Source organism: Hypanus sabinus, chromosome 7, assembly GCF_030144855.1.
Source record: "Hypanus sabinus isolate sHypSab1 chromosome 7, sHypSab1.hap1, whole genome shotgun sequence".
NCBI classification, from domain to species: domain Eukaryota; kingdom Metazoa; phylum Chordata; class Chondrichthyes; order Myliobatiformes; family Dasyatidae; genus Hypanus; species Hypanus sabinus.
In genome coordinates this window covers 38536828-38560292 of record NC_082712.1, presented here as the reverse complement: position 1 = coordinate 38560292, position 23465 = coordinate 38536828, and the positions used below count along the sequence as shown (strand labels likewise).

General features: G+C 37.2%; 1 protein-coding gene across 5 annotated transcripts in view; it reads left to right on the top strand.

The window, feature by feature from the left end:
• polk (polymerase (DNA directed) kappa) overlaps positions 1 to 23465 on the top strand; it is a 77089-nt gene that overhangs the window by 47378 nt on the left and 6246 nt on the right. For all 5 annotated transcript variants that reach the window (XM_059974528.1, XM_059974527.1, XM_059974529.1 and 2 more), the window contains 5 exons: positions 1237 to 1403; positions 5876 to 5908; positions 10559 to 10655; positions 10828 to 10999; positions 12201 to 13316. In XM_059974528.1, the coding sequence (XP_059830511.1) occupies positions 1237 to 1403; positions 5876 to 5908; positions 10559 to 10655; positions 10828 to 10999; positions 12201 to 13316 (1585 nt within the window). The remainder of the gene's footprint in view (positions 1 to 1236; positions 1404 to 5875; positions 5909 to 10558; positions 10656 to 10827; positions 11000 to 12200; positions 13317 to 23465) is intronic.

The following is a 23465-nucleotide window of genomic DNA, read 5'->3' as shown; positions in this document are numbered from 1 at the left end:
CTCACATGTTTAAAATTTGATCCTTAAGTTCATTTTTTATTTAAATTAAATATTTGCAGTTATGTCAACTTTTCTCTCAAAGCTAAGCGTGACCTTTTCTCTTGAAAAGTTTCAACAAATGGAGTGAGCTTGCAAGATTTGTTAGAGAAGACCTGAGCTGACAAATCTACTAGAAAAGCTGGCTAAAAATAGTGGAGTGAGAAATTGGTAAATTGGTTTATTATTGCCACATGTACAAAGGACAGCGAAAGGCTGTTTTCCATATCAGCCATAGAGATCAGTTCATTACAACAGTGGATGGCTGCAGAATAAAGTGTTACAGTTATAGAAAAAGTGTGGTGCAGCTAAACCATAAAGTGCAAGACCATGATGAGTTGGATTCTGAAGTCAGTGGTCCATATTATTGTACTAGGGGACCGTTCAGTAGTCTAATAACAGCTGAATAGAAGCTGTCCTTGATCTTGGTTATATGTGCTTTCAGTCTGATACGAGGAGAAGAAGAGAGAATGTCCGAGTGAAGTATTTAATTTTGCTGGTGGCTTTACTTGGAAGTAGTGAGAAGAGCAGAGTCCGTGAAGAGGAGACTGCTTTCCCAGATGAGCTGAGCTATGTCCACGTATCTGTGCAGTTTCTTGCGATCTCAGGCAGAGCAGTTGACATACCAAACTGCAATGCACTCAGACAGGATGCTTTCTATAGTACATCAATACAAATTTGGTCAGAGGAGACGTGTTAAATTTCTTTATCCTCCTGAGGAAGTAGAGATTCTAGCGTGTTTTCTTGATAGTGGTATCAATGTGGTTAGACCAAGACAGGATATTGGTGATGTTCACTACTAGGAATTGAAGCTTTCAAATATCAGTTCCTCAGAGAGAAATCACCAATACTGTATCTTGGTCTAACCACGTGTAATTAATAAGCAATAGTTTAATGTAGCTGTCTTAACTGTCCAGATTCTCCAGAGAAAAGTGGAGTGTCCCTGTCCCCCACCCCCATCCTTCATCCTCTCTGTCTCTTTCTCTCATCTCTCAGCTCCTCTCCCCATTATGACACTTCTGAGAATGCTTCTCTCTAACCAAGGTAATAACTTAGTTTTGCTGACCTATGGCTTTGTGTCAGATATTGCTTGATGATGCTCTTGTGATGAGATGATTTACCATATTAAAGGTACTGTATTGGAGAATATTGTTACCCTTTAGATAAAATATTTGTTCTGCTTGCTACTTTTATCTGTAGGTACCTGGTATAGGAAAGGTAACAGAAAAAATGCTGAATGCATTAGGAATTACAACATGCACTGAACTGTACCAGCAGAGGGCCCTGCTATCCTTGTTGTTCCATGAGAGTACCTGGCACCATTTTTTACAGATCTCGCTTGGTCTGAGTGAGACACACCTTGAAAGGTAAATAAGTTGCTTCTGTAAGTTAGTGTAGTGTGGTATAGTGAGTTGTTACAAATATAATTAGTCAGCTAAACTGAACTTTAACAAGTCATTCCCCTGAACAACAAGTTGGATACATTTGGAATGTATTGTATCTCACCTAAGTAAAATTGCAAAGTGACTACAAGAAAAGATTTGAAGTTGTGACAGGTGATAAGGTTTGAAGGGCAGCATGGTAGATGTAAGTGTAATCCTATACAGCACCAGTGATCTGAAAAATTGGGGTTCAAAGATCACTGGAAGAAATTTTTACTGTCTATCCGTGACCACATGGGTTTTCTCCAGGTGCTTCAGTCCTAGGGTTAGTAAGTTGTAGGCATGCTACATTGACACTGAAAGCACGTTAATCCTTGCAGGCTTCCCTCACCAGATCCTGGGACTGTGTTGCAAATAACACATTTCACTGTATGTTTCAATATACATGTGATAAATAAATCATTACATGTTTAAAAATAAGGGATGCCTATGTGGAGTGATTCATGTGCAACCCCTCCAATCTCATCTATTGCACTTGGTGCTCTTGATATGGCTTCCTCTACATTTGTGAGACCAAGAATAGATTTGGCAACCATTTTGCAGATCACTTGCACTCTATCCACAATGCCCATCTTGATTTTCTGGTTGCATGTCACTTCAGTTCCCTGTCCTAATCCCTGTCTGTTCTCTGCCTTGTCTGCTGTCAAGGCAAGGTCAAATGCAAATTAGAAGGACTTGTCTTGTAACTTCATATTCCATTTTGGTAGTATATAACTCAATAGTATGAATATTGAATTGCCCAATTTCAGGCACCCTATGTTCCTTTCCCACTTCTTTTGGTGCACCAGGGTTCTCCCTCCTTTTGTTCACCTTTCTCATTTACAGTTGGCTGTAACCTACACACCTATCTATCTGTGTTTCTTCTCCTCTTGCCTGTTGTCTCTATATCCTCCACCATCTGGTCCCATCTGCCCATCACCCCTCCCCTATCTAGCTTCATTGATCACTTTCCAGCCTCTACCTTCCCCCTCCCTTGTCCCACCTGGCTCTATCTGCAATCAACTGCCTTCCAGTTATCACTTACTAACCTCTGTCTCACCTCTCCCTTTCACCACTTTATACAGGCTAACTTCTGTCCTGATGCACGGTCATGGCTGAAAATGTCAACCATCTTCACAGTTGCTGTTTCACTCATCAGGTTCTTCCAGCAATTTTTTTTTTTGTTCATGTGTTTTGAAAAGTTAGGCTCAAGAAGGATTTTGAAACTGGCAAGAAATCATAGCAGTTTGTAAGGACAGAATTCCAGTGATTCAATCATATTTTCAGTAAATGCATATCAGTTTCTACCAACTTCTCTGTTAAAGCTACTCATCATTTTGAATACCTTTGTTAAGTTTTCTCTTAACCTCTCTGATCAGGCATCAGCTGTAAAAAGAGAAAGTTTCAAACTAAGGATCCTTAATAGAACTGCAAAAGTAAGAATATAGGTTAGTTTTAAGTTGCGGCAATGGATAGGACAAAGGAGCGATCTGCAGTAGGGTGAAGCCTGAAGTGCCATTTCAGGAGGAATTAAGACTTAATAAGAATCGCGTGAAAGTGGTTGATTACTGAGGACACATGTTAGAGGAAGACAAAATCTTACACTGTTAATCAAGAGAATTACATATGTGGACCACCTTGCTAAAGAATGTTACTAGTGACAAAGGTGGGTGGAAACTGCCTGAAATGATTTAAATAGGTAATGAAAGAAGAACTATTTGAAACATTTCAGATTCTTAGAGAAAATAGATTATAAATGGATGTTGCTAGAGAGTATGGGGATCAGATTTACTTTTTATCTTGAATCTTGTCCAAGGATTCCATGAAATTTATGGCCATTTAGTAAGAGGAAAAGGTTAAATAGTTGCAGATATTTTTGAGCTGGGTTTTTTTTGTATTAGCTGTGAATTTGTACATTCAGTCTAAATGATTGGAGTGGATTGGGAAATTTAACTTGGAATCTGGAAATTATCCAACAAGACACAGCATGGGTTTGCTTCAAATGCAAATACAAAGAATGAGACTGATTCAAATAAATGAAAACACCACCTAGAAAGTAAATTAAAATGTATTGTGGAGTACACTTGAAACTAGGGTGTGACATGACTTAGGTTTTTGAGTCAGTATACAGTATTGTGAGCTGATCTGCGGATGTTTATATCTAGCAAGACTACTTCAGAGCCTTCCGTTGGGAAGGTAGCTATTTTTAATTATGGTTTACAGGTCAGCTATAGATTTTTAAAAAAAAATAAAAGCCATATCGAAACTTTTCAGGCTTTAGGATCAAATAAACAGTAGTATGCTATCTTGGGAATAATTTGGAATAGCTATAATACAAAGAAGTAACAGTCTCATTGGTCAGGTATATTCTCAGAGGACTTAATATGGAGCAAGATCATAATGAGGTCAGGTGTATATCTCATGTGAACTATGTGATAGAGCAAACAACAGACAGTGCAAGAACAGGCTATTTGGCCCCCATGTCTCCACTGACCACAATGACAATCTGAACTAATCCCATCTACCTGCACAAGGTCCGTATTCCTCTATTCCCTGCCTGTTCCCACTTGTGTCTCTCAGACTTGTTGGACAAATAAATTAATATTTTACCAGGTAGGGATGATTTGTTTATAATTACCCCATTTCCTTCCTGTTCTTGATCATTGTTAGTTGTTTCATCCCAAACTAGATGAATAGCATATCTGATATTGTTTGTTATACTTATGGTGATGGTTAGATATGGGAAAAAATTATCAAGAGTTAAGTTTGGATTGTCCTAGCTGAATCATGTTAGGCTCTGGGTCACATCATAATTTTATACGCCAATAAATCTCTAAAGCAGAGTCCTACATTCTATGTCATATGTTTAGTGGTGATTGAAAAGAACTGAAAGGCAAAAAAAATTGTGTTACTGATATCAGTGATGGCTTTTGTCATGGTGCGATCATTTGCTCTCTGGAAGACTTTTGCTAAAGCTTCTCTCACAGTAGGTTGAAGGCTTGTTAACTGTAATGAAAGAATTGCTGATGTCACTTCAAATCTCTCAACAAACAACCAAGTAGTTTAATAGTTGTAGAAGGGAAAATGATATTATGTATTAGGAACCATGATGCTGTGTTCAATTTGCTTATTCTTCCTGTAGGCTTTGCACTTACCCACATAGTCTGCAAAAATTGCATTATCTATTGGACAAGTAAAAGGACTGAGACTCCTGAAAAGCTACCTTTCCCACACATGCATCCATCTTGACTGATGAGTTTTGCGGTACTTCGTCAAAGGGGTGTGATTGCTCCATGGAATAAAATATTCAAGTAACTTTTCCCCTTCCTGGTGTATTCCAGCTGAGAGCCACCTATTCAATTCTTGTGCAGAAGGTGATACAACTGCATACACTTTCTTTGGGTATGGGTCATAAATGGTTTAAATCAGGTCCTAAATACTGCAGTTGGAATGCATCACCTGCCTTTCCATTCCTGTCTTGAGTTAATTTATTTTAAAAAGGAAGCTTGCCCAGAGCCTTTTTTTTAACTGAAGCTCTTCATACATCTAGCTCTGCAGTTATTGAATTATGTGGAAAATTTATATAGCACTGAAGCTAAAATTGTAAAGGAAAACTGTGAAATTTGAAACATAAAGCAATGCAAAATCGCTAGCAAAATGCAAAATGTCAGTTCTTTATTTAGTTGTTAAATGGAAAGTGTGCATTCTTAAAAAAAGAGAAGTAATTTAGTTCATTATGCAGTGTTAGAAAATATCTTTTTAATTGTTCTGAAACCTGTGAATGACATATATAACAAAACTATAACATGAAAGTGTATTAAGGACCCAAATATATGGCACTGGATGTCTTGTACACTGCCTAATCATATGCAGTACTAAAGGACTAATCATAGAATCGTACATCACAGACTTGGGCTCTTTTGGACACCATGTCCATGCTAAATGTGTTGTCTATCTACACTAACCCTATTTGCCTGCTTTAGGCCAATATCCCTCTATGCCATTTGTATCTAAGTACTTATCAGACAGACAGACAGACATACTTTACTGATCCCAAGGGAAATTGGGTTTCATTACAGCCGCACCAACCAAGAATAGTGAAGAAATATAGCAATTTTATCCAAATGCCTTTTAAACTTAATTCTATTTGTTTGTAAGTTTATTCTGATATACCATTGCAGATAGCCACCAATTATGTCAGAGTACATAATCTATATACATTGATTGTATCAACACTAATACAAATGTAAATACATAAATGATGTTTGCTGCAATTAAAAGAGCATATGTATATTAATACAAAATCATCCTAGTTTGAAGAGAGATTTAAACTTCATTCTTAAAATATCTCCACATGTGAGCTTTATATATTTGGAAGAAAATTGTATTGGTAACAATAATAACTTTTATTGTTGTAGAGATGGTGATCGGAAGAGTATGAGCACAGAAAGGTGAGTCCTCTTCAGTATTCACATCAGATTTGGCTGTATGCTTTGCTCTTACTGATTCCTATTGCTTAGCTCTTTGTTAAAGCCTATGTGAAAACCTGAATTATGAACACTTGTCTTTATGTAGTGGTCAAAATGCTTCACAGAGCAGTGCTACAAACAAAGAAAAATGATCAAAGTCATTCTAAGTATATAATGGGAAGTAGAAAGCAGAAAATTAGAAAGAAATGTAGAGAGTTTAGGGCAAATGTGGCTGAAGGCCTCATTACTACTGGTAGAACAGAAAATGCAGGATCATCATAAAAAAACTATCTGGGATTATGGGGCTGGAAGAGATTGTGGATTAGGGTAAAATAAGGTAAACAGAAATTCATGAATAAAAAGATTTTTGGGAGATGAAGATCCACAGGAGATGAGCAAAGATAGGGACAGTGCATAATGTTACTGACAGGGTTTTGAATAATTTGGACCTTGATAGATTGATGCTTGAGACACCAGCAAAACATTCAGTGAAATTGACTTTGGAGATAAATACACAAGTTTTAGCAGAGGTGAAATGGACTGTACTGAAGCAGTGAAATTGGGCAGCACTGACATTAGTTACAGTTTGAAGTTTACAACTGATCTCAGGGACAATTATTTTCAGCTGGATTGGCAAGGTAGAAGGGATTGTGGTGTTGGCTAATGGAAATTCGATGGGCCGAATGGCATAAATCTGCTCCTGTGTCTTGTGGTCTTTTAGTCTTAGGGACTCTCAGGTTTTACTTGTGCTTGAGTGGAAGAAATTTTATATTTTTTTTGATGACTCTCAACAGTAGTGAAATCTGGTGAACAGATGTGAAAGACGGCAAAACGGTAAAATATTAAGGTGACGTTGAAAAGGAGACACAAGGTTAATCAGTCACAATACTGGATTTTTTTTTTTGCTCAGAGTGACTTTGCCTTTTGATTGAATAATTTGACCAGTCTTGTGACAGAGATAAGTTTAAAGCTGTTTAGTGAGTATTCCTGCAAAGATCTTCAAAATGGCGGAGGCAGAAAGCAGGAAATGCTTCTGTGCAAGGTCATCATCAGTAGTGTCACTTATGTATAGGAATCCATCAACATATTTATCAGTTTTTAAACCACAATAAATAAATCTTCACCGCAATGGAATTCAGAAGCAGCACAATATATTTTATATTATACATTATATCTATGGAAGAAAATAAATTGTATTTTAAGGGGTTTTTATTTATTAAGTCACAGGCCTAGACATTCTCTGGTGTTATATAATAATATTTTTATGAGGAAGCTGGTCATTATAACTGATGGCAATTCTGTATGTATTTCTGGCCTTTTTTGATTCATATCATTTTAATATGTAATTTAGTTATGCGTGGAGGCACACAAAATTTATGTTATTGTATTATAGTAAAACACTGTGAATGATAAATGTAGGAATACAGTTGCAAAAGTTTGTGAATCCTTTGCAGTTACCTGGTTTTCTGCATTAATTACTCATGTGGTCTGATCTTCATCTAAGTCACATTAATAGACAAACACTATCTACCTAAACTAAGAACGCACAAACAATTGTACTTCTCATCAATACTGAACACACCACTTAAATAATCACAGTCTAGGTTCAAAAACATGTGTATACCTATGGGGTAATGCCGTCTGCTAAAGCTATTTGGAGTCAGGTGTTCTAATCAATGAGATGAGACTGGAAGTGTGAGTTATTGAGGTGCTCTGCGTGATTTTAAAAAAAAATCCAAAGTCAGGTTACTGACAGAGCCTGCTCTTCTCAAGAAAGATCTGTTCATGTACATCATGCCTTGATCAAAACAACTTTCAGTGGGCCTTTGGTGAAGAAATATAGAGATGCATGAAGCTGGAAAAAGCTACAAGAGCATTTCTAAAGACCTGAGTGTTCATCAGTCCACAGTAAAAGAAATTGTCTACAAATGGAGGAAACTCAGTACTGTTGCTACACTCCCTAGGAGTGGGCATCCTGCAAAGATCAGACTAAAAGCAGGGTGTACAACGCTGAAGGAGTTGAAAAAGAACCCAAGGGTAACAGCAGAAATCTCTAGAACTTGCTAAAGTCTCTGTTCATTTGTCCACTATAAGAAAAAAACTGAACAAGAATGATATTCATGGAAGGACACAATGGAGCAAACCATTGCTCTCCAAAAAAAAAACATTGCTCATGTCTCAAGTTTGCAGAAGACCACTTTGATGTTCCACAATGCTTCAGGGACAATTATCTGTGGACAGATTAAACAAAAGTTGAACTTTCTGGCAAAAATGCACACCACTATGTTTGGAGGAAAAAGGACACTGAACACCAACACCAAAACCTCATCCCATCTGTGAAGCATGGTGGAAGGAGCATCATTGTTTGGGGCTGCTTTGCTGCCTCAGGAGCTGGACAACTTATAGTCATTGAGGGGATAATGAATTCAGAATTGTATCAAGACATTTTACAGGAGAATGTCAGGGTAACAGTCCGTCACCTAATGATAAAAAAAAGTTGGATGGTGCAACAATGATCTGAAACACAAGGGTAAGTAAACAACAGAATAGTTTAAAAAGAAGAAAATATGTGTTTTGGAAGGCCAAGTCAGAGTCCAGAACTTAACCCAATTGAAATGGTGTTACGTGACCTGAAAGGGGCTGTATATGCAAGGTATCCCAGAAAAATGATGAACTGAAACAGTTTTGTATGGAAGAGTGGGCTGAAATTCCTTCTTGTCATTATACAGATTTGATCAGCAGCTACAAGAAATATTTGGTGGAAGTTATTGCTGCTAAAGGAGGCTCTACCAGTTATTAAATACAGGTGTTCACACACCTGTTTCAGCCTGGACTGTGAATGATTAAACAATGTGTTCCATAAGCACATGAAAATCACAATTGTTTATGTGTTATTAGTTTCGGCAGATTATGTTTGCTTATTTTTGTGACTTAGGTGTAGATCAGACCACATTTTATGAGTAATTAATGTAGAAAACCAGAAAAGACCATAAGATATAGGCCATTCGGCCCATTGAGTCCTGCTCTGCCATTCAATCATGTGCTGATCCAGTTTTTCTAGTCATCCCCACTCCCCTACCTTCTCCCCATACCCTTTGATGCCCTGGCTAATCAAGAACCTGTCTATCTCTGCCTTCAATGCACCCAATGACTTGGCTTCCACAGTTGCTCGTGGCAACAGATTCCGCAGATTTACGATCCTCTGACTAAAGTAATTTTTCTGCATCTCTGTTCTAAATGGATGTCCTTCAATCCTGAAGTTGTGCCTTCTTGTCCTAGACTCCCCTACCATGGGAAGTAACTTTGCCATATCTAATAAAAAACACAAAATGCTGGCAGAACTCGGGATGAAGGGTTTTGGCCCGAAACGTCGTTATTACCTCCTACCATAGATGCTGTCTGGCCTGCTGAGTTCTGCCAGCATTTTGTGTTTTTTATTTATTTCCAGCATCTGCAGATTCACTCGTGTTGCCTTTGCCATATCTAATCTGTTCAGGCCTTTTAACATTTGGAATGTTTTTATGAGATCCCCCCCTCATTCTCCTGAACTCCAGGGAATACAGCCCAAGTGCTGCCAGACGTTACTCATACAGTAACCCTTTCATTCCTGGAATCATTCTCGTGAATCTTCTCTGAAGCCTCTCCCATTTCAGTTTATCCTTTCTAAAATAAGGAGCCCAAAACTGCACACAATAATCCAAGTGTGGTCTCATGAGTGCCCTATAGTGCCTTAACATCACATCCCTGCTCTTATATTCTATGCCTCTAGAAATGAATGCCAATAATGCATTCGCCTTCTTCACCACTGACTCAACCTAGAGGTTAACCTTTAGAGTATCCTGCACAAGGACTCCCAAGTCCCTTTGCATCTCTGCATTTTGAATTCTCTCCCCACTTAAGTAATAGTCTTTCTGTTTATTTCTTCCACCAAAGTGCATCACCATACACTTTCCAACATTGTATTTCATTTGCCACTTCTTTGGCCATTCCCCTAAACTATCTAGGTCTCTCTGCAGGCTCGCTTTTTCCTCACAGATAACTATAAAGGTTTCGCAAACTTTATCTTGCAAATGTAAGTTAAGCCCAAATGCACTGAGAGGTCCCACAGGGAATCAGTAGTTGAATTCTTTGTGAATGGTGCTGCTGATGATGAATTTGTTCCATCAAGGTGATCATACCCACCTCTAATGGCATAATGTTATCATCCTTTGGGAAGTGTAGTGTATTTCCCCAAATTCCACCCACTGCACACAGGGAATATGTGCTCTAAATCAATTCCATTGCAATGAATTCATTTTTCAGTGAGTTCTCATTCAAAGAATGATCACTGATAAATTGTACTACACAGAGGTCATAAAGCAAACTGTTTGCTTGCTTGATGTTGGACCTAATTAAGTTTGTATGTGATGACTTAGGATTCATAATTCTAATATACAAAATTCTTTACATCTTGCTTGTTTGAATACCATCCCCCACTAGCCTCAGTGGAAACTAGTGTGGGTTCCCTCTTTAGCATGCTTTCTTACTTATGTGACTTACAGGCATTTACTGTCATCAAGTTATTGGCTATTTTCACAGTGTATTTTCTGACTTTAGAACCTGTGTGAAGTAGAATTTATTTTTGAATTCTAGAACTTTCAATGAAATCAATAAGGCATCGGAGCAGTTCAGCTTATGCCGTGAACTTTGTCATGATCTTGAGGAAGATCTCCACAAGGAAGGACTAAGGGTACAGCTTTTCTCATTTTGTCAAAGTATTCCTGAAGTGTTTTTCCTCTTAACATTGTAAAGTTTAAAGGTTTAATGGTGTACTTCACAAAAATAATGAATGTTACCTGAAACTGTGTTCGGTATACAGAGGATTTTTAAGACTTTGTAAAATAAATCTTCTAAAATTTTAGGGGAAGACTGTAACTCTAAAATTGAAGAACATAAACTTTGAAGTGAAGACAAGAGCCTGCACAGTTCCATCGGCAGTTTCTAAGGAAGAAGAAATTTATGCTGTTGCATCTGAATTACTGAAGACTGAGCTTGAGAACCTACATCCTCAGCCACTGAGACTCAGACTTATGGGTAACACTTAACAGGAGTTTCCAAATATCAGATAAAGGTTTCTTTAGTTCAATAGCCACTTGTCATTAATTTTGACTAGACTCCCCTTTTGTTCCCTTTGATGAGATGGCAAAAGTAGACTGTCATCAGGAAATTGTAAATTCAACTGGTTGCAGATTACCTACATTGCAAACACAAGGGGACACAATGCAAATAACAATTGTGTAAAATCTAAATAGTAGACAACTATTTGAAATATAAAGTGGTTAGCTTCAGCAGAAAGAAGAAAGACTGTGAAACTTTTATTCAGAACAGAAAATGCACTGCTAAAAGTTTAAAAAAAACAGAACATTAATGAATGACCTTGAGGATTCAGCTTAACCTATTCTACTTTACCAGTTAAGAAAGCAGTAAGAATCATAGAATGAAATGAGCATTTTTAAGATAACAAGACAAAGCAAGCCAATAGCTTTCTGTTAATATACCAGGGCTAAGTTACACAATTTTGGTATAATGACAGCTACTGAGAGAGGTGAAAGGATTAACAGAGTATATTTACCTTTCTTATGTATAAAGCTATAAAAGTTGATTGTGATTTTATATCTTACTGAAAGAGAATCACAACCTTTGTTTTAATTTTTAAAAATTTTATTTGGCATATTTTGTATCATTAGAACATTAGAAAGTTTTTGACAAGAACAGGTCATTCAGACCTACAGCTTGCCATTCATACTGTATGAATTCCTATTCATACAGTGTGTTGAAGTAACTATCAAGTTTAGGTTTGAAAGTCTCCAAGGTACTACTCTCAACTACACAGCTAGGGAGTTTGTTCCATGTGTCCACAACTCGATGTGTAAAGAAATGCTTCCTGATGTTAGTCTGAAATCTCCCTTTCACATTTTTCTTGGGTCATACCAAGCCATTAGTATTTCACCAGTTGATAGAATGAGGCTTTAGCTTAGCCTAATTTGCTTCCTTGCTTTTAATTCTATTTGAGGAGAAGAGGTCTGTTTGGAGACTGCTGCACATTGTTGCATGGATTCCTGACAAATATTTGGTCTAGTATGTTAATTCATTCCACTGCTATTTGAAATTAGAATGTTATCTTTTTCATACTTTTTTAACTATTGAATTTTTCTTTCTAAATCTCATGGGAACCACTCAGTATTATTAAATTGTCACTATTGCTCAATTAATATATTATTGTTTCTCCTGTAAGGTGTACGAATTTCTGGGTTTGTCCATCAGGATGAGAAAAAACCTCCACAGAAAAGCATCATCAATTTTCTCCAAACTGGAAAATCTGAGACCTCAATTTGCAGTTCTGATCTTGAGTGCGTAGGCATGAAGAACCCAATACAACTAGCAGAAACATCCAAAAGAGAAAGTTTCTTCAATAAAAAGCGACAGCAAAATAGCCAGGTTCTTGCAGTCAAACAGCAAGAAAAGTGCACATCTACTATAACGCCCCCAGCTTGCACAGTGGATGATGTGCAGCCCAAGGATGATGGCCTGGTTCTAGCATTAAAGGCTACTGATAAGTGCCCAAAATGTTTAAAAAGACTAGGTATATCAACTTCAGAAGAATTGAGGAACCATAATGATTGTTGCCTATGTGTAACAGTAGGGGAAGCAAAGGCAAGCTGCACAATCATGAAGGATGCATGTATCTTGGATACTAATTTTAAAAATGAAAAAATAATGGATCCAAATGAACAAAAAGGAACAGAGCATCAGGAAAGCTGCTCAGAAATGTGTCCGAGAATTATGGATGTAGATTTGCACGGAGGGATTGAAAGTAACAGCTTTACTGGCGAATCATTAGTTAAAAACATTACCTATCCGATTGTACAATCTGGTAACCAGACTTGTCTTAAAGATCACATGCAGCCATCTAACAGCACAGTAAGATCTCTGACACTCATTAAAGATAAATGCATTTTAGAAGAAGAATCTTCAGACCACTGCAATTTGTCAGTTATGTCTGGTAAAGATATTCATTCAACACTGGAATCAGTTCAGCTCGATTCAACTAAATCTAATATGAGCAGGTTAAATTCCCCTTCGTTTGCACAACTCAACCTGTCAAAACTGGGTGCTCAGCAACAGTCAGCCCAGGCAGTAAAGCATGCTACGTCATTAAAGGGAAGGTTGTCTTCTGAATCAGCAGAACCAACTGGTCTGGTATGTCCAGTTTGCAACGTTAGGCAAGAAACAACAGATCTTTCATTGTTCAACGGGCATGTTGATATCTGCCTAAATCAAGGGGTTATACAAGAGCTTACTGAAAGATCAACACACCTATTTTCCCATGACTGCACTTCAAAGGAAATAGGTGAGCAACCTTATTTCCACATAATCAGTTTCAGTAATGTGTATTAATTTTGGGCCTTTTAAAAGGAATTGTATTTCTTTTGAAACCCATTCATTTTGTCATGTGTGGTCTCCTATAAATCAACCAAACCAAGGAGTAGAGGCCCACTCATTTCTTTGACAGACAACAAAGGCCAATAGATTGCATGCTGAGCAAGAAACTTTTAATATTCTTAAGTCTCCTAAGTTTGAGAGCAGTGGGGGAACTTTATTCTATTATTTGCTTTAATGAAGAACAATTAATGGAGAGTTAGGAGCTAAGTTAAAGGCAGGACCTCCAGAGTTGTGATCTCAGGATTGCAAACAGTGCCACATGCTCATGAGGCCAGAAATAGGAAGTTCATACAGTTTAACATGTGGATAAGGAGTTGGTGTAGAAGGGTGGGTGTCTGATTTTTGGATCATTGGGCTCTCTTCCGGGGAAGGTAGGACCTGTACCAGAAGAGATGGCCTACGCCCTAACTGGAGGGGAACTAATATCCTAGTGGAAAGGTTTGCTAGTGCTGCATGGGAGGTGGGTTAACTAGAGTTACGGGGGATCGGCACCAGAGTCCCAGAACAGATAATGGAGAGGCTATGGAGACAGACGTTGATAAAGTCAAGAATCAAAAGGTTGAGCATGGTGTGCTAATGTGCTGAGCTGTCTATACTTCAATGCAAGAAGTATCGAAGGAAAGGCAGATGAGCTCGGGGGATGCATCAATACATGAAATTAAGGCATTGTAGTCATTACTGAGACTTGGTTGCAGGAGGGGCAGACTTGCAGCTCAATATTGTTTCAGAGTGGGAGGGATTAAAGGAGGAGGGGTGGCATAACAAGTCAGGGAAAATGTCACGACAGTACTCAATCAGGATGGACTGGAGAACTCGTCTAGTGAGGCATTATGGGTGGAATTGAGGGATAAGAAAGATATGACCATGTTAATCAGACTATATAACAAACCACCTGAGGAACAAATTCATAGAGAGATCACAGACTGTGGTAAGAAGCGTAAGGTTGTTAAAATACGTGACTGTAACTTTCCTCATATGGACTGGGACCACCATACTGTAAAAGGACTAGATGGGATAGAATTTGTCAGATGTGCTCAGGAAGGTTTCCTTAAAGAGTACGTAGAAGTCCCAATGAGAGGGTGTGTGATACTTGACCTGCTATTAGGGAATGAGACAGGGCAGCTGACAGGTTTGTGTTGGGAACATTTTGCATTGAGTGATGATAATACCATTAGTTTCAAAGTAAATGTGGAAAAAGATAGGTTTAGTCGGTGGGTTGAGATTCTAAATTGAGAAAGGCCAATTTTGATGGTATCAGAAAGGCCCTGGCATGTGTGGATTGGGACAGGCTATTTTCTGGCAATGGTGTACATAGTAAGTCAGAGGCCTTCAAAAGTGAAAGCTTGAGAGTACAGAGTTTGTATGTGTCTGTCAGAATAAAAAGTAAAGTTAACAGGTTTAGGGAAACCTTGATTTTCAAGAGATATTGAGGCTCTATTTATGAAAAAAGGAGATGTTGCAGAGCAGGTATAGGAAAGTAGGAACAAGTAAGGTACATGAAGAGTATAAGAAATGCATGAGAACACTTAAGAAAGAAACTAAAAGAAGGCATCAGGTTGCCCCAGCAGACATGGTGAGGAAGAATCCTATGGATAACCTACAGATATTTTAAGAACAATAGGATTGCAATGGACAAAATTGGTTCTCTGGAAGATCAGAATGTGAATCCATGCGTGGAGCCCAAAGAGATGGGGGAAGAACTAACTTATTTTTGCATCTGTATTTACTCAGGATATAGACACAGAGTCTGTAGAAATAAGGCAAAGAAGTGGACCTTGTACAGATTACAGAGGAGGAGGTCTTTGCTGTCTTGAGCTACTTAGGGTGGATAAATCCCCAAGGCCTGGAAAGTGTTTCCTCGGACCCTGTGGCAGGCAAGTGGAGAAATTGCAGGGGCCCTAGCAGAGATATTTACTGTATATCATCATTAGTGACAGGTGAGGTACCAGAGGATTAGAGGATAGCCAATGTTGTTCTGCTGCTTAAGAAAGGCTCTAAAGCTAAACCCAGAAATTATTGGCTGGTGAACCTGACATTAGTAGTGAGAATGTTTTTGGAAGGTATTCTAAGGGTCTGGATATATGAGTATTTGGATAGACACGGACTGATTACCAATAGTCAGCATGGCTTCGTGCACGGGAGGTTGTGTCTAACTAACCTAATAGAGTTTTTAGAACATAGAAAACCTACAGCACAATACAGGCCCTTCAGCCCACAAAGCTGTGCCGAACATGTCCTTACCTTAGAAATTATGTAGGGTTACCCATAGCCCTCTATTTTTCTGAGCTCCATGTACCTATCCAGGAGTCTCTTAAAAGACCCCATCGTACCTGCCTCCACCACCATTGCTGGCAGCCCATTTCACTCACTCAGCACTCACTGCTTAAAAAAAACTTACCCCGACAGCTCCTCTGTACCTACTTTCAAGCACCTTAAAACTGTGCCAGCCTTTTCAGCCCTCGGAAAAAGCCTCTGACTATCCACATGACCAATGCCCCTCATCATCTTATACACCTCTATCAGGTCACCTCTCATCCTCCGTCGCTCCAAGGAAAAAAGGCCGAATTCACTCAACCTATTCTCATAAGGCATGCTCCCCAATCCAGGCAACAACCTTGTAAATCTCCTCTGCACCCTTTCTACGGTTTCCACATCCTTTCTGTAGTGAGGTGATCAGAACTGAGCACAGCACTCCAAGTGGGATCTGACCAGGGTCCTGTATAGCTGCAACATTACCTCTCAGCTCCCAAACTCAGTCCCATGATTGATGAAGGCCAATGCACCATATGCTTTCTTAACCACGGAGTCAACCTACACAGCAGCTTTGAGTGTCTTATGGACTCAGATCCCAAGCTCCCTCTGATCCTCCATGCTGAGGAAGTTAGCAGCAAGGTTGATGAGGGCAAGGCAGTGGAGTTGGGGTGTTGTCTACGTGGACTTTAGCAAGCATTTGACAAGGTCCCTTCTTGGTCAAGAAGGTTCAGTCACTCGGCATTCAAGGTAGGTAGTAAATTAGATTAGACATTGACTTTGTGGGAGGAGCCAGAGAGTGGTAGTAGGTAATGGCCTCTCTGACTGGAGGCCTGTGACTAGTGATGTGCCACAGAAATCAGTTTCGGGTCCATTGTTGTTTGCCGTTCAATCAGGTGTGTTATCACCAGCATGTATCATGAGATTTGTTAACTTAGCAGCAATACAATACAATACATGATCTATATCAATGGTCTGGATGATAATGTGATTAACTGATTCAGCAAATTTGTGAATGACACCAAGATTGGGGGTGTAGTGGACAGTGAGGAAGACTATCATATCTTGCAGCGGGACCTGGACCAGCTGCAAAAATGGGTTAAAAATGGAACTTAATGCAGACAAGTGTGACTTGTTGCACTTTTGTAGGACCAACTAGGTTAGGTATTACATTGTGAACAGTAATGCACTGAGGAGTGCTGTAGAACAAAGGGATCTGGGAATACAAATCCATAATTCACTAAAAGTGGTGGCACGGGTAGGTACAGTCGTAAAGAAAGCTTTTGGCACATTGGCCTTCATAAATCAAAGTATTGTGTACAGGAGATGGGATGTTATGTTGAAGTTGTATGAGAAGTTGGTGAGGCCTAATTTGGAGTACTTTCTTTTTCAATCTTTTTATTATTATTATTAATATCAACAAAATAAAATTGGTACATAGATAATGGGATTACAAACATACACAATTCAACTGAACATGAAAGAATAATTAAGCAATGATTACAGTATAAATGGATATTCCCAAATCTTAAACGATACAATATACAAATATACAAGGCAAACCTATGTATATCATAATATATAATAAAAAACAAAAAAGAAAAAAAAGAGAAAAAAATATGCAAATAAACTAATCTAATAATCTAGTAACTAATAAGGAAAAAAAAACAAGAAAAAAAAGAAAAAATGGAAAAAGAAAAAAAAAAGGGCTGTTTATAATATCTCACAAAAATACAATGTCATCAATGTCGTCAACTCCGATCCTCTCAACATATATAGAATCAAAACTGGAAAATCAAATTGGCCTGGAACAGGGTCATATTACATCATATGAAAATATTGAATAAATGGTCTCCATATCTTTTCAAATTTAATAGAAGTATCAAATACACCACTTCTAATTTTTTCTAAATTTAGACATAACATAGTTTGAGAAAAAAATGAAATACAGTAGGAGGATTAATTTCTTTCCAATTCAACAAAATAGATCTTCTAGCCATTAGTGTAAGAAATGCAATCATTCGACAAGCGGAAGAGGATAAATGGAGTGAGTCCATCATTGGTAAACCAAAAATTGCAGTAATAGGATGAGGTTGTAAATCAATGTTCAATACCGCAGAGATAATATCAAAAATATCTTTCCAATATTTTTCCAAAAGCGGACACGACCAGAACATATGAGTTAAAGACGCTAACTCAGACTGACATCTATCACAAATAGGATTTATATAGGAATAAAAATGAGCCAATTTATCCTTGGACATATGAGCCCTGTGCACAACTTTAAACTGTATTAGTGAATGTTTAGCACATATAGATGATGTATTAACTAATTGAAGAATTTTATCCCAATTCTCAATAGGGATAGTAAAGTTAAGTTCTCTTTCCCAATCATTTTTAGTCTTGTAAAAGGGCTCTGAACGTATCTTCATAATTATATTGTAAAGTTTTGATATTAGCCCTTTCTGAAAGGGGCTTAGTTCAAACAAATTCTCCAAAATGCCTGAAGACACAAAATTTGGAAAAGTAAGAAGTACAGTATTTAAGAAATTCCTAATCTGTAAATATCTAAAAAAAAGAAATGTAGGCAAATTATATTTATTAGATAATTGCTCAAAAGACATAAAACAATTATCCAAAAATAAGTCGGAAAATCATAGTAATCCTTTAGTCTTCCAAGCTGAATAAGCTTGGTCTATAATAGAAGGATAAAAAAAAACAATTGGATACAATAGGAATATTTAGAACAAACTGAGTCAACCCAAAAAATTTCTGAAATTGAAACCATATACGTAAAGTATGTTTAACTATCGGGTTGTCAATTCGTTTCGGCAATTTAGAAAGAGCAAAGGGAAGAGAAGTTCCTAAAATAGAACCCAGTGCAAATCCTTGTACAGATTTAATTTCCAAGTTCACCCAATGAGGGCTAAAAGATATATCCCAATCCTTTAACCAACATATCAAATATCGAATATTAACTGCCCAATAATAAAATCTAAAATTAGGCAATGCCAATCCACCTTCCTTCCTTGCCTTCTGTAAATATATTTTACCTAACCTAGGATTTTTATTCTGCCATATATATGAGGAAATTTTTGAGTCAACATTAGCAAAAAAAGATTTCGGAATAAAAATTGGTACCGCTTGAAATATATATAAAAACTTGGGTAAAATAACCCAAGTTATTAATCCGACCTATCAGAGATAAAGATAGTGGTGACCACTTAGTAAACAAGCATTTAATCTGATCGATTAAGGGTAAAAAATTAACCTTAAATAAGTCTTTATAGTTTTTTGTGATTTTAATTCCCTAAGTAAATAAAAGAGTCATTAACTAACTTAAAAGGTAAATTTCCATAAATTGGAACCTGTCTATTTAAAGGAAACAATTCACCCTTATTAAGATTTAATTTATACCTGGAAAAAACACTAAATTGAGCCAGCAATGATAAAACTGCAGGAATGGATTTCTCAGGATTAGAAATAAATAATAATAAATCATCTGCATATAATGATAACATGTATATCTGTCCCACGATTAATGCCAAGAATATTCTGTGATTCTCTGATAGCAATTGCCAAGGGTTCTAAGGCAATATCAAATAATAATGGACTAAGAGGACAGCCTTGTCTAGTGCCCCGAAATAAACGAAAAAAGGGAGATCTTTGATTGTTAGTAAGCACCGAGGCTACTGGAAGCTATATCAGTTTAATCCAGGAAATGAATGTCGGACTAAAATTAAACTTCTCCAGCACATTAAATAAGTATGGCCATTCAACTCTATCAGATGCTTTCTCCGCATCTAATGAAATAACACATTCTGAAGTGCTATGTGAAGGAGTATAAACAATATTCAATAATCTCCTAACATTGAAAAAAGAATAGCAATTTTTAATAAAATTGGTTTGATCTTCCAAAATAATTTGGGGTGGATGCCAGCCTGGATGCCAGTGACTTGGAAAAGATCTTGGAGTCTACATTCATTAAGGATATTGGTCTATAGGATGCACACTCAGTAGGGTCTTTATCTTTCTTCAATATTAAAGAAATGGAAACTCTATAAAAAGATTGTGGCAAATTGCCCAGTCTAATTGCTTCTTCAAAAACCCTGCATAACCAAGGAGAAAGAATAGCGGAAAAACATTTAAAAAATTCCACTGTATACCCATCTGGACCTGGTGCTTTCCCAGGATTCATGGAGGAAATAACCCCTTTAATTTCTGCATCCGTAATAGGAGTTTCTAATATTAAAAGATCATCTGATGATAATTTTGGAAAATTCAGTTTCCCAAGAAAATCACACATGGTCTTACGATCTTGAGAGAATTCAGAATGATACAGGGAGGTATAAAAATCTTGAAATGATTTATTTATCTCATCATGGTTAACTGTCAGATCCCCATTCTGCTGACGGATCTTAGTAATTTGACGTTTAACCAAAGCATTCTTCAATTGACTAGCCAACAGTTTACCCAATTTATCACTGTGTATATAAAAATCAGATCTGGTTTTCATTAATTGATTTTCAATCGAAGATGTAAGTAATAAACTATGTTCCGTTTGAAGTTGAACCCTTTGTTTATAAAGCTCCTTACTAGGAGTGATCGAATATTTCTTGTCAATCTCTTTAATTTTATCAACCAATGGAAGAGTTTCCTTCTTAATGCGTTTTCTCAGACCAACAGAGTAAGAGATAATCTGTCCACGTATATATGCTTTAAAAGTGTCCCAAAGTGTTCAGCGAGAAATATCATCCGTGGAATTAATTGAAAAAAAAAAATCGATCTGTTCATTCATAAATTTAATAAAGTCCGGATCTTGCAGTAAGGTAGAATCAAATCGCCATTGTCTAGCATTAGAAGCTGTATCCGTAAATTTAATAGGAAGTTTTAATGGAGCATGGTCAGAGATGGCTATAATATCATAATTACAACCAATTACCGATGGAATAAAACAAAAGTCAATTAAAAAAAAGTCAATTCTCGAGTAGGAATGATAAACATGTGAGAAAAAGAAAACTCTTTGTCCTTAGAATGCCGAAATCTCCAAATATCAAAAATTCCATTATCAGTCAAAAAAGAGTTAATACAAGTGGCCAACTTATTGGGTAAAGTCTGAGTAGATATAGATTTGTCCATCAAAGGGTTTAAACAACAATTAAAGTCAGCACCCATTATTAACTTATATTCATTTAGATTAGGTAGAGAAGTAAATAAGGACTTTAAAAGATCAGGACAATCCACATTTGGAGCATAAACATTAACCATAGCAACCTTTTTGTTTAAAAGTAAGCCAGTAATTAACAAAAATCTACCATTCGGATCCGAAAAGATATCAGGTTGGACAAATGCAATAGAGGAGTCAATAAAAATTGAAACTCCCCTTACTTTGGCATTCGAATTCGAGTGATACTGTTGACCCCTCCAAAACCTAAAAAAACGATAATTGTCCTCTTCCCTCACATGAGTTTCTTGTACAAAAATAATATGAGCATTAAGTCTTTGGAATACTTTGAAAATCTTTTTCCGTTTAATCGGATGGTTTAAACCATTAGTATTCCAAGAGACAAAATTAATGGTCTGAGCCATAATTCTAAAATCAACCCTTTGGTATATAAAGGGTTAACCAAACTATAAACTCATGCACCCGGAAGAGGAACAAAAATAAGGAGGGGACCCAGAAGTGACGACATCGCGGACATATTTGTAGTTCAAAATCAGCCCAAATCAGGAAACTGAAAAAAACTGGTAAAAGAAACATAAAATTTAGAAAATTTAGAAAAAGACCTCCCTTCCCCCCCCACTCAAGAGGAAGAAAAAAAAGCACCTCAGCCAAGGATAGGCTGGGAAAAGGGAAAAATGAAACTAACTCTATCCCCATATCAGCAGAAGACAACTCCGTATATAAAGGATATAAAAAAAATCCACCCAAACTCTAAAAAAAATTATAATCACTATACTAAAACCAAACTTCTTAATAGAATTGGTAGTAAAATAAACAAAAAGAATATAATCACGAGTAACTTATAAATCGGGTTAAAACCCAAACAAACCAAAAAAAAATTTAAACTGTGATAAGAGATACATTATAGGAAGAAGACGAGAGAAAAAAAAGGCGAAATAATTAAAAAAAAGCCAAAAATATTTTAGAGAAAAAACCGCCATCTTAATAAAAAAAAATTCACCTTCGAAGGATTAATAATAATAACCAAGGATAAAGCACAGTGGTTGAAGTAAGTAAAATAAAAAGATTAGTATGTCGAAAAAAAACTTTAACTAGAGTATAAAATATAGAGTAAACCTACACCAATAGCCAGAAACAAAATCTGGTTTTGGAAATAAAAATCATCTTGCACGATCAAAATCACTCATTTATTAGAGATGAGTGTCCGTAGCAGTAGGGAAGTTCTCCTTCAGAAAGCTTCTCGCTTCAAATGTAGAAAGAAAAACCCGCCATGGTGCATTCGGAGGCGAGATTCTAAGCTTCGCAGGGTATAGGAGTGCAGGTTTTAGATTTTTCTCATAGCATTCAGACATCAGAGGTTTAAAAAGAAGCCTTGCCTTCATTACTTCTGGACTAAAATCTTCTACTAATCGAAAATTGTGATCTTGAAATTTGGCCATCCCTACATGCCGAGCCACACGAATAAGTTGCTCTTTAACAAGCACATAATGAAAACGGACAATTACAACTGGTGGTTTAGCTGAAGTACTCGGTGATTGACGCATAATTCTGTGAGCACGATCGAGTAACGGCGGACTGTCTGGGAATACAGAGGGGAACACATCCTTTAAAAGTTGAGCAAAGTACTTCGTGGGGTCCCCTTGTTCAATACCTTCTGGGAGACCAAGTATGTGTAAGTTCTGTCTTCTGGACCGATTCTCAAAGTCGACATTCTTGGCTTTAAGTGTTTCCACCTGTTTAATCGTCGAAAGTAAGTTCTGCTGCAGTTCTTCAATTATCAAGTCTCGCTTTCGGGCATCTTCTTGCAGAGTTGCGATTAGAACTTGCTGCTGGTTGACTACTGAATCCGTCTTATCCATATAATCTTGAAAAGCCTTTATATCTTGTTTAAAAATTTGTCGTTGTTCTTCAAATTTTTGATTTAAAACCTCCAATAATGTTTCATAAGTCAGTTCAGTACGCTTAGGGTCAGTCTGTTTTTTCTTTCCATTTCCGTTAGAATTCTTCCCAGGTTCTCGCCCTTTAGATCTAAGAGCCATTTCTGTACTAATTTCTTCAAAAATTCACAATATACCCTTAAAGATAAGTCCAAGAAAATAGCAAGAATCTTTTGGTGTAGGTACAAATAAGTTAAATAAGGGTGATCATAGGTTAAAAAAAGGAAAGGTTATGGAGCGAATCTGAAACAGTACTCACTCCATGAGCGTCTCCTGCTGACCTCCAAATTTGGAGTACTGTGTGCAGTTTTGGTTACAGGAAAGATATAAGTAAGGTTGAAAGTGTTTAAAGAAAATTTACAAGGACGGTACTGGAACTGGAGGAGTTATGAGGTTGAATAGCTTAGGATTTTATTCCTTGGAACGTAAAAGATAGAGGGGAGATTTGATGAAGGTATACAAAATTATGAGGGGTATAGATAGGGTAAATGGAAGAAGGCTTTTTTCCATTGAGGTTGGCTGGGACTCCAACTTGAGAACACGGTTTAAAGGTGAAATGTGAAAAATTTAAAGGGACCTTGAGGGGAAACTTCTTCACTCAGAGGGTCGTGTTAGCATGGAACGAGCTGTCGGCACAAGTGTTGCATGCGAGTTTGATTAGAGCATCCAAGAAAAGTTTGGATAG